General features: G+C 41.4%; 1 protein-coding gene across 1 annotated transcript in view; it reads left to right on the top strand.

Moving 5' to 3' along the window:
- CA4 (carbonic anhydrase 4) overlaps positions 1–2,085 on the top strand; it is a 36,307-nt gene extending 34,222 nt beyond the window's left edge. Inside the window, exons 7-8 of the mRNA XM_073315411.1 lie at positions 271–434; positions 1,754–2,085. Coding sequence (XP_073171512.1) covers positions 271–434; positions 1,754–1,945 — 356 coding nt within the window. The 3' untranslated portion in view covers positions 1,946–2,085. The remainder of the gene's footprint in view (positions 1–270; positions 435–1,753) is intronic.
- Positions 2,086–12,187: the final 10,102 nt, after the last annotated feature.

The following is a 12,187-nucleotide window of genomic DNA, read 5'->3' as shown; positions in this document are numbered from 1 at the left end:
TTTCAGCAAGGAAGCAGGGAGTGGAGAGCTCACACGAGGTGTCCATATTGTGAAGCTGTGCTCTGCAGGGGCTCTTGAGAAGGGCAGGCACAGTGGTTCCTTGGCTATGCCCATCCAGTAGCCCCCACCTCCCCCCACAACCAGCGATGGGGGACTATGAGGGTGGCATTGCAACAGAGTTGGTAGTAGCAGCCAGAGTTGAAGGGAGCTGTAAACCGAGAACCTGTAACCATGTCCATTCCAGCTGACGTTTCTCCATTGTTTTCCTAGGGTCTCAAAAAAATATGCCGTCTTTGCCCCTGGAATCGCTCATTCCAGCTAAAGAGGATCTCACACACTATTATCGGTACAGTGGCTCCCTGACCACTCCCAACTGCTACGAGGCTGTCGTCTGGACAATATTTCAGGAGCCAATCATACTGAGTGAAAGTCAGGTAATGCATAGAGTAACAGACTGAAAGGAGCAGTGAGGTCATTTTGTGTCTGTCTCACTCATACTCCCCTCCCCACCCTCTTTTCTTCCCTCCCACATATGATCTCATATGCACAAAGTCCAATGTAGGATTGTCCCCTTCTCCATTACCTTTGCAGTCCAATCTTAAGAGACTCTAAATCCATGTCACCACAACAGATCACACACTGACCAGCGTGTTTGCCATCTGTCCCACCACTCATTTTGGTGAAAAAACAAAACAAAACTCAGAATCCTTCCCTGCTCCAAAAGAGGGGCGTGGGCATATACTAGATCTTATATGGCACTTTGTATACAAGGATCTCAGAGCAATTCTCAAAGCAATGTTAGTAACATCACCATTTTAAAGGTGGGGAAACTAAAACACATTGTAATTAAGTGACTTGCCAAAGGCCACACAGTGAGTCAGTGACAGAAGTGGGAACAGAATTCAGATGAATGCTAGTTCAGTACTTTATCCAATGCCCCATAGTGCCTCTAAATGAGGGTCTGAATCATCCCCTAACTTCAGATGTTTTGGAATGTGTCGCTGAATTGCTTCTGAGAACTGAATAATGAATTTTTCCTCGAGCCTCATTAGAATTTTATTTTAATAGAACAGAATATTTTAAATTGGTCATGATCTGTTCGCGCTTCCATCTCAGCTCTACCATGAACTCATTGAGTGGGCTTGGACAAGGCACAACCCCTCTGGGTCAGTTCATCGGCAAACAGTGACCATGATCAGTATGTCCACAGTGTGATACCCCATCAGACTGAGTCCATTAGATTAACAATAGTTGCTCGGTGTTTGCTGAGAACCCAACACCCAGCCAGATGTGAGCCAGTGCAGTGGGGGATGACAGAAATTGGGGGTGTGCCTCACAGCTGGCAGCTGCTGGCTAAATTTCTGCTTCAAGTAGCCAGGAGTTAGGCTCTAGAGAAGAACCAGAGGAGATGAGGCATGTAATCTTGATCCCCGCAAGTTGTGTCACAGGGACCTGAGGGATGGGGGCAGGAGCTGAACATAGAGAAAAGACCTGTCTTTCCAGGGTGGCTTGTGCTTAGACAGAACTAGGATGTTTAGCTGGGAGGAAGTTTAAAGAGTCTGCCTGGGCTAGAAGGAAGCATCTATCAGTGATCTGGGGGACAAGTTTTAGTGGCACTCGTTCCATTTAAGCTTTAATATACTCTGTGGTTCAGAGCAACACCACAGTGAGAGGAACTATAGACTCAAGATAGGACAATTCCCTTTTCTTTCCCTCAGAAAAATAACAACTATTTTTGGATGGTGGTGTGCAGGTGGTGAACTTCTTGGAGAAGCTTTACTTCAGTGAGAATAAAACATTACAGATGACCGACAATTTCCGACCTGTTCAACCTCTCGGGAACAGAACTGTGTACCGCTCTGATGTCAGCGTTGTACAGCCTCCTGCAAAGGCTTTATTGGTGATCCCAACACTTATCTACCTCATGAGTCTTCTTTTCCAGTAAACACTACCAGGTTTCTGGGCTTTAATTTTTTGTTTCAAGCACTTCTCTCCAGTTGAGAAGCTCTAGACTACAGCTGATTGTACACCATAGCCTTGCTGTTTTTTCTAACGCTTATCAATAGGATTTTTTATATATATAAAAATAGGGCTGTCGATTAATCACAGTTAACTCACACAATTAACTAAAAAAATTCATCGCAATTAATCGCAGTTTTAATCACACTGTTAAGCAATAATAAAATACCAATTGAAATTTATTATACATATTTGTGGATGTTTTTCTACATTTTCAACTATATTGATTTCAATTACGACATAGAATATAAAGTGTACAGCATTCACTTTATATTTTTATTACAATATATGCAATGTAAAAATGATAAACAAAAGAAATAGTATTTTTCAATTCACCACATACAAGTACTGTAGTGCAATCTCTTTATTGTGAAAGTGCAATTTACAAATGTAGATTTTTTTTTGTTACATAACTGCACTCAAAAACAAAACAATGTAAAACTTTAGAGCCTACAAGTCCACTCAGTCCTACTTCTTGTTCAGCCAATCGCTAAGACAAACCAGTTTGTTTACATGTATGGGAGATAATGCTGCCCACTTTTTATTTACAATGTCACCTGAAAGTGAGAACAGGCGTTCGCATGACACTTTTGTAGCTGGTGAAGCAAGGTATTTACGTGCCAGATATGCTAAACATTTGTATGCCCCTTCATGGTTCAGTCACCATTCCAGAGGACATGCTTCCATGCTGATGACGCTCATTAAAAAATAATGCATGAATTAAATTTGTGACTGAACTCCTTGGGGGAGTATTTATGTCTGCTGCTCTGTGTTTTACCCACATATTGCCATATATTTCATAATATAGCAGTCTCGGATGGTGACCCAGCACACATTGTTCGTTTTAAGAACACTTTCACTGCAGAGCTGACAAAACACAAAGAAGGTACCAATGTGAGGTTTCTAAAGATAGCTACAGCACTCAACCCAAGGTTTAAGAATCTGAAGTGCCTTCCAAAATCTAAGAGGGATGGAGCATGCTTTTAGAAGTCTTAAAAGAGCAGTACTCTCATGCGGAAGCTACAGAACCTGAACCACCAAAAAAGAAAATCAATGTTCTGTTGGCGGCATCTGACTCAGATGATGAAAAGGAACATGCATAAGTCCATACTGCTTTGGATCGTTATCGAGCAGAGCCCGTCATCAGCATGGACACATGTCCTCTGAAATGGTGGTTGAAGCATGAAGGGACATATGAATCTTAAGCACATCTGGCATGCAAATATCTTACGATCCCGGCTACAACTGTGCCATGTGAACGTCTGTTCTCACTTTCAAGTGACATTGTAAACAAGTTTCAGAGTAACAGCTGTGTTAGTCTGTATTCGCAAAATGAAAAGGAGTACTTGTGGCACCTTAGAGACTAACAAATTTATTTGAGCATAAGGTTTCGTGAGCTACAGCCCACTTCATTGGATGCATTCTGTGGAAAGTGTAGAAGATCTTATCATATACACACAAAGCATGAAAAAATACCTCCTCCCACCCCACTCTCCTGCTGGTAATAGCTTATCTAAAGTGATCACTCTCCTTACAATGTGTATACACTGTGTATCACTTTAGATAAGCTATTACCAGCAGGAGAGTGGGGTGGGAGGAGGTATTTTTTCATGCTTTGTGTGTATATAATAAGATCTTCTACACTTTCCACAGAATGCATCCGATGAAGTGAGCTGTACATTGTAAGGAGAGTGATCACTTTAGATAAGCTATTACCAGCAGGAGAGTGGGGTGGCAGGAGGTATTTTTTCATGCTTTATGTGTATATAATAAGATCTTCTACACTTTCCACAGTATGCATCCGATGAAGTGAGCTGTAGCTCACGAAAGCTTATGCTCAAATAAATTGGTTAGTCTCTAAGGTGCCACAAGTACTCCTTTTCTTATTGTAAACAAGAAGCGGGCAGCATTATCTCCCGCAAATGTGAACAAACTTGCTTGTCTGAGTGACTGGCTGAAGAAGTAGGACTGAGTGGACTTGTAGGCTCTAAAGTTGTACATTGTTTTATTTTTGAATGCAGTTATTTTTTGTACATAATTCTACATTTGTAAATTCAACTTTCATGATAAAGAGATTGCACTGCAATACTTGTATTAGGGTGAATTGAAAAATACTATTTCTATTTTTTTTACAGTGCAAATATTTATAATAAAAATAAATATAAAGTGAGCACTGTACATTTTGTTTTCTGCATTCAATTTGAAATCAATATATTTGAAAATGTAGAAAACATCCAAAAATATTTAAATAAATTATATTCTATTATTGTTTAACAGTGTGATTAATCATGATTAATTTTTTTAATCGCTTGACAGCCCCTATATATAAAAATTAATTTCAGGAAACATCCTCAACACTCATGATAAATATAATACAAAGCTATAAAGAAGCCCTTTTTAAATCACAAAAGACTTTTCTTTTTAAAGCAATAAAATGTATTAATTGCAACCCTATAACTTTAAAGCAACACTGCAAGTGTGTTTAATGAGCCATTCAGAGGACTTATAGGAATTTGTAGCCGGAGTGCCAAAGTGAGGTTCTGAAGGCAATATATTTATATGCTGCACCACAAATCAGGGACATGAAACTGCTTTGGTCACTCATAGCATCCACTATGTCCTCCAACACTAAGGCACAACACAACCTGTTAAAAAAAATAATCAATCAATCAGTAAGCAATACAGGGCTCATCCTACGTATTGCAGGATACATGGCACGCTTCACCCAGAGGGGAACATTTTCTTGCTTCTCTCTCCTTAAGGTTAATTTTAAAGAAGGGTTTGATTATTTTTTAAATCTACTGCTCTTGGGTTTTAGGAACATAGGAGTTACTATACTGGTTAGACTGTTAGTCCAATCTAGTCCAGCATCCTGCCTCTGGCAGTAGCCAGTATCGGATGCTGCAGAGGAAAAGGAAAGCTCCACCCAATACATCTAGCTTCACACACATGGAAAATTCCTTCCTGAATCCCACTGGAGGCTTAAATCTGAAGAGTGAGGTTTGATGATCCTTTATTGTCTCCCATTGAATAATAAAATACGAGAACTGTTCAGGTAATGTTTCCCCCTGTGGAATTTTTCTTTGAATTTTTTTTTCAGGTTTTCATCAAAACCCTCCAATTTTTTGGTTTAGAATTGATATTTTGTGAACATTTCCGTTTTGTTGAAAAAAAAAATGTTCTGATGGAAAGATTTTTACCAGCTCTATAAAATACTCCCACACTTGTGTGATAGGTAAGACCCATACATATATAAAGGGGGTTGTTCTGTGATTTGGGTTGTTATCTTCAGAGCTTATCCAATCACACACTGGAAATACACTGTGAAGATGGGTTTCTCCTGTTAAATTCTGATCACCTCAACATGCAGAGAGATGCAGTGTCTCAGCTGATTTAATCCTTTGAGCCAATGTAATGTAACATGTTGCAGCCTCTTCGTGAATTTTAAATCTTGGCTATCTCAAAAAGGGATTTTAAACTCGGAGTGCAGTTATGCCTTTTTCTTTAGGGCTATGTTTCTGTACAGGACACTATAATATCACATCCATATAGTCACTCATATGAGAGATATACAAGGGTGCCTGGACACAGTTTACTGAGGGCAAATGGCAGGGTGGGAAATTATTTTCTTCTCTACTGTATCTATTTAAGTTGATTATGAAGACTTGAAAACCACAATGGAAAAGCAGATTGATATTTATACCTTTAGGAGAATATCCAAGACTGTAAGTGTATTTTTATATCGTTTAGGAGATTTCAAGAACTGAATAAAAATAAAAGCTTGTGATTGAATGGTGATGTCTCAATTTTCCATCGGCCTGCATTTCTCTCTCTCTGCCCTCACAGCAAGTGCTAAGAAGAGGAAGGTATTTTCCCCATCTCTTCTAGACAATTTAGGTTGTATCTTTGGAAGCGTTCCCTGTTCCATTTGTGTATTATGATGTCAATGGTCCCAGAGATCTTTGGGAGGATCCTTTCTTTACATTGGCCTCCAAGATACTAATTGCACATATTGGAATTACGCAGACTATAGGGGCTGATTTTGCACGGTGCTGTGTGCCCTTCCACTCCTGTTGAAATGGGGGGCGTTCCATTTTATCCAAAGGAATCAGAGCCATGGGGTCGCCCAGTACATCTTCATGTCAGAATGGACACATGGCTATTTAGTGAGATGCTAGCTAGCTAGGCATCCATCCATCCCTTAAACATCTTTGTACAAGAAGCAATGGTCTCAAGTTGCAGTGGGGGAGGCCTAGGTTGGATATTAAGAAACCCTATTTCACTAGGAAGGTGGTGAAGCACTGGAATGGGTTACCTAGGGAGGTGGTGGAATCTCCATCCTTAGAGGCTTTTAAGGCCCGGCTTGACAAAGCCCTGGCTGGGATGGTTAAGTTGGGGTTGGTCCTGCTTTGAGCAGGGGATTGGACTAGATGACCTCCTGAGGTCTCTTCCAACCCTAATCTTCTATGATTCTACCTGCCTTCCACTACTTCCACCCATTTCCCAAAACCAGGAAGACTATTAAGAAGCTATGGAGCAAAGAGACTTCACAACGTGTAGTAAACTAGTTATTTGACAGCCTCATGTTTTGCTGCCCCATCCAGACTTCCAGGCAACAACAGAAACAATGCAATCTTGTATAAAAGCCATGCGTCTTCACTGTTTAAGATCTTAGCAAGGTGATCACTCCCCAAGATGATCTCTCCGAGAACAATGCTCCGTTCATGCAACAAGACCTCTGCATCCAATGAGAGAGTCCTTAAGGTGTAGTCACAGCCTTCTTCACTGAGATCTCACTCATTTCCACAACCACAGAAGGGTGGGCTGTCAAACTGCATGAAGAGTGGTTAGACCACAGTGCTGGGCTCCAGGACTCCTGGGTGGGGTGGGGGTCTATTTTCAATTCTGTCCCTCACTGCATGAGTGACCTTGGGCACCTCGCTGTTCCTCAGTTTACCCAACTGGAAAATGGATGTACTCCTTCAGCACTTCAAAGGTTCTGAGACAATGAATTAGTTGTATGCAAAGCACTGAGTTTCTCCTATAAATGGACAAAGTGCTACTAATTAACTATGTTAATTCTACTATAGCAAAAAGCAGTTAGAAAATGTGATTTACTGTGAAGGAGACAACACTCATTCACTCCCTAATATTTTAGCTGCTGGATGGGGGGGAAGAACAAAAACGCTGCTGACAAAGTCAATTGCTTCAGCTCTATACAAAATAGTCTTTCATATTCTATATATGCCTCAATGTGGAAGACTTCAAGCTTACTCTAGGGATATTTTCTTATTCTATATGGGTGAGATTTACCCCAGTGTACAGGGCCTGCATCAATCCCCTTATCATCTAAACTGCAGTTATACTCTGAGAAGTAAAGCCCCAGTCTCGCAAGGAACTTGGTGTAGGTTCAGGAGTTCTTTGCAGGACAGAGGGAAGAGAACATTAGGGGGTTCCGCCTTATAAGGCCAGATCATCCGCACTCAGTTTACATTTTAAAAGATAGTTGTTGATTTAACTGTCAGCCCATCATATGCTGAAATTCCTACTGGCTCACACATCAACAGTAATGGTTTTCTATTTGGAATTTAATGAATAATTTTGTTCAAGATGCTTAAGGCAGAATAGAACCCAGATCCCTCTTGCAAGGTTGTGTTGGCTCTGAAACGGTAAGAGGGTTAAACAAAAGTAATAAAAATGTACTGTAAGCAGCGTAAGCAGATGTGACTCCGCACAGACACAAAGACCTATTGGAGGAGAAGGTGGAACATTTCCGATCACAGTCTGGAGTAAAGCTGACCTTCAAGCCCTTAAAGTGGGGCTCAAGTGGTGATAAGAGACTTGAGCCGTCTTTATGCACAAGGGTGTATTTCTCCCTAAGTGTCTTCAGTTCAACTTATTTAAAGAATCATTTTTCATCAGTATGCAGCACCAGCTGTCGGGCAATGCACTGCATCAGCCTATCTTTGGTCGGTGCAAGCTCAGGAATGTTCTGTTCCCTTCCAAGCAACGAGTTTGATGTCTTGTCACCAGTACTTGGCATGCGGCTGGAGCACGTTATTCTTGTTGCATAAAAAAATTAAGGCTCAAGCACTCTATTCCCGTTTATACCATGCACCCATCACAGAAGCCTCGGTCCACGAAGCTCAGTACTGAAAACACCTATATTACAACAATTACATTAATTTGACATGTCATTAAAAAACCCACCACTCCCTAACAAAACAAAACACAAGACTCCTTCCACCATTCTACCTGCCCCTCAGGAAAAAAAAGTCTATGTATTTTTATTATATGTAATGCCTTGCAACTTACACAGAAAGTTATTAATGCATGTTCTGAGAGACTAGGAGGAGGGGAGAAAATTCAGGAGTCCAGGGCCATTAACAGAGAATCCACCAACATCAGCCCCCCCGCATGGAAAAATCTAGGCATTCTCGAAGATGGAAGTGTGCCAGCTCATCTCAGCTACCCCGGTAGAACAGAAGGAGAGACAAGGTCTGTTAGACAACCAGTAGCTAAACCACAAAAGGCTACTTAGGTTAAAGACAGTATTTTGAATTGCACCTGAAACCAAACTGGAAATTGGTGCCATCTGCAAAGTGAAGAGATATTAATGGGCCAATGGAACTATAACGATTGACACTTGTCGAAGATCTGGCCCAATATACTCTTTTTGCCAGAATCACCATTGTGCAAGCTGCCAGCCACCTTCCGTGCTAACACATCTGAGTGCGCTAATTACAGGGCTACATGTCAGTTACTTGGTAAATCCAAGGAAAGCTACAGCAAGGACTATTTGATAAAAAGAAGATTAAAGCAGGATCTTTGGTTTTTCATTAGAAGACAGTTAAGGAAAAATAATTTGTCATTCGCAGTTCATTTCGGTTGCAGGCTCCAGGGGTTGTACATACATAACCATTTATCATCTTACATTTCTATTTCTCTAATGAATTAGCCAGTGCATCTGCTTGAACTGCAAAGATGATACCAATTTAGAGAAGCTCTAATAGCTTCTAATAGCCAAACTATGAAATTACAAGCCCTTGTTTGCCCCTTCAAGTTACCATTAGTCTTTTTTAATCCATTCTCCTTTAAGGGGTTAAAGGCAATTAAAGGGATTTATACACAGAAGTTATCTGAAAAAATGGGCATTGGGGCAACTTTAGAGTTAGAGGCTATTGATCAAGAGAACAAGATCTTAACTAAAAATGGGTCAGGGAGGAGGTGCTTCAATCCAGATCAGTACAGTGGCTGGTCAGCGTTTGGGTTCAAGACAGGAATAGGGTTAATGTTCAAGTTTGAAAGTGCAAAACTTTTCTAAAGTTGTCTATTGAGATTATGGCCCAGAATGGCAAAATCTCACCAGATTAGATGTAGATGTTCTTAAGGATATCTCTGCCATTCTGGGACTACATCTGAATCATTCTTCTTAGGGTTTTCTATTAGTAGCTATCACTGCAGCATTCAAACACTGCACATGTAATTTTTAGGACTGTATAGAGCACTAAGGTCCCTACTGGACTTCATGGAGTCTTCTATTTTCCTTGTTTAAAGGAATCTCCACTTGGAGCATATACACGCCATATACATGTAATATCAATTATAGATCCAGAAGTCAAGCCCCTTCCAATTTTGAATCATACTTGGCTTTGGGCCCATGCATTTGAAACTGCCATATTTCTCAAAATTTTGAGTGTGGGTGGCAGATTTGAGGTACTAACTTGGGTCCTCTTTCAGTTTTAATTTCTAATGCAATCACACTTAACTTATTAGCTAAATGAAGTCAGTTCTTCATTGAAAGAGTCACTGTAAACAACTCTAAATGCAATTAAGCTTTCCGTCAGGTCACAGCAGTTCAGGAAGCTGAGAGAGACAAGAAATGCCAGATAATACTCATAAGGCACATATTTATATTACCCATCAAGAATTATCTGCAAGACATTGGAAAGGAACATGTCGTCAGTGCAGCTGTGTTGGTCACGTCCTTCTACATATTGAACTTTTGAAGCAGGAGTTCAAGTATATAAAAAGCATTTTTCATGTGAGTGTTAGCAAGATTTGAAGTTGCCTTTTTTTTTTTTCTTTCCAGATCGAGCCTTTAAGGGTAGAAGAGGCAGGTGGAAATGACAACACAGCTACCAGATTTTATTCTGAGCAGATGCTTATAACACACCCTTCAGTGGTCCCAATGTGAACTGTACCTCAATTTTTCCCATTACAGAAATGGATATCAAAAGTACTTGCATATCTCACTGCTGCTCATGAGGCTTAATAAATTATTTTTAATCACTACCAGATTTTATATAGAAGTGTACAAAGACAGAATATGTGAATATTTTCTGCTGCTATGCATGCAAAGGGGGGATACATTCCAAGCCAAACTGTTACACTTTGGAGACAAAAAGCTAAATGTTAGTGATCAAAGGTAAATTCCTTTTTAATATAGCTAGAAATAGATCTCAGTGGTGTCATCTTTTATAGAATTCATGACTAAAACATAGAACACTTCACTTTACAGAGGATTAAAAAAAGAAAAACAAGAAACACAACAGCGCTGTGCAGTCAGACCAGACTGTGGAAAATGAGGAATCTGGAAACAAAAGTAATTTTCATAGACAACTTGGGTTTGTATTTGCCTTTGAATTTACTAGTGAATGAATAATATACAATGATAAGTACAAAAAGGTAATATTTCTGCCCCTCTGGAGTGCCTTCCACATAAGTCTCTCAAAGTGCTTTACACACACACACTCAAAAGACCCCTGTGAGTCTATTCTTTAACTAATGCATCATCTTCATTGTACAGATAAAGTGAGACACAGAAAAGGGGTGTGATTTGACCAGGGACCTACAGCAAGTCAGTGGCAAATGTGGGAACAGAATCCAGAAACCCAATCTAACAACAACAAAAGTACCTAGTTCTTACATACCCCTTTTCACCCATCGATGACCAAGAGTTTTACAAAGCGGGCAAGTATCATTGCTCCCCTTTTACAGTTGGGAAAAAACAGACACAGAAGTGAAGTGGTCTTCTCAAGGTCACCTAGCAGGGCATAGCTTGCAGTAAAATGCAGGTCTCCCAAATCCCAGGCCAACACTGTATTTGCAAGGCCACACTTCACCCAATGTAATGTCTAGTTTCTCTCTGCATCACTCAGATCTCTCTTTCATTCCATCAGCAATGTCTCTGTTTGAGTCATCACATTTGTAATGGCCCATTGCGGCAGTAGCTAGAAATACAGAGCTTTATGCACAAGACCATCCCTTAACCCTGTACAAGGGGCTGACTTAGTGGGTTAAACCTCAGGTTCACCCTCTTCCCTCTCAATTGTTTCCCTAGAATGCCAACAAGGGCAATTCGGTCTGGTGACCTGCACAAAGAAGAGACCAGGTCTGGTACAAATGAGTTCATGGGGGGTCCAGGAGGGAAAAAGACCCTAGAAGCCAAACTCTTGGGTGCTCAGCACAAATACTTGGGACAAATGGAATAAGCGCCAGGGTTTGCTGCCACACACCTTGGGGACCTTGGCCCCATTGGCAGAAGGCATTCTGAGCTGAGAACGGAATTCTCTTCAGTTCTGTCACCCACAGGAGTTGACAAAACCATGAGGAAGACCCACAATAATCCTAACACCGGCTAAAACAAATGAGACGTTAAATGTCAGCCTGAAAGGGACAAACAGGGCATCCCTTCATGCACCTTGGGCACGACATGGCTCCCAACCAGGCCCCCTCTGCAGCTCCCACTTCCTGAAGCCCTGCTTACCATGCAGCTTCTGCCCAGTCTAGCTCCCCTTCCCACGCATACACGGCAGCCACTAATGCCCCTACGCCGGCTTCCATGTCTGCTTCCCCTCTCCTCATGCAAGCCCCAAGTCCACTCCCTAGTCTCTTCCCAGCAGGCTGCAGGCTCTAGGAAAAAGCTGAGGTTCCCTATGCAAGGGGGTCCTTCTTACCTGCTTTGTGCACCATTGCTGAGGGGATGAGGCCTCGGCTGCCTGGGAATTCGCCTGGCAGGCTCTGCTGGGCTCTGGTCTGTGGGTCTCACACCTGGGACTGTAGATCTCAAACAGCTGCTCACTGCTGTACAAGCCGTACAACGACCCCTAGCGACCACAGCCGGTACTGCGAGCAGCTTAGCCCACAGGCATGGGGCCAGGGTAGA

Source organism: Lepidochelys kempii, chromosome 17 (genome assembly GCF_965140285.1).
Source record: "Lepidochelys kempii isolate rLepKem1 chromosome 17, rLepKem1.hap1, whole genome shotgun sequence".
Classification (NCBI taxonomy): Eukaryota; Metazoa; Chordata; order Testudines; family Cheloniidae; genus Lepidochelys; species Lepidochelys kempii.
The sequence above is the reverse complement of the archived record's forward strand: the minus strand, read 5'-3'. Positions and strand labels throughout refer to the sequence as shown.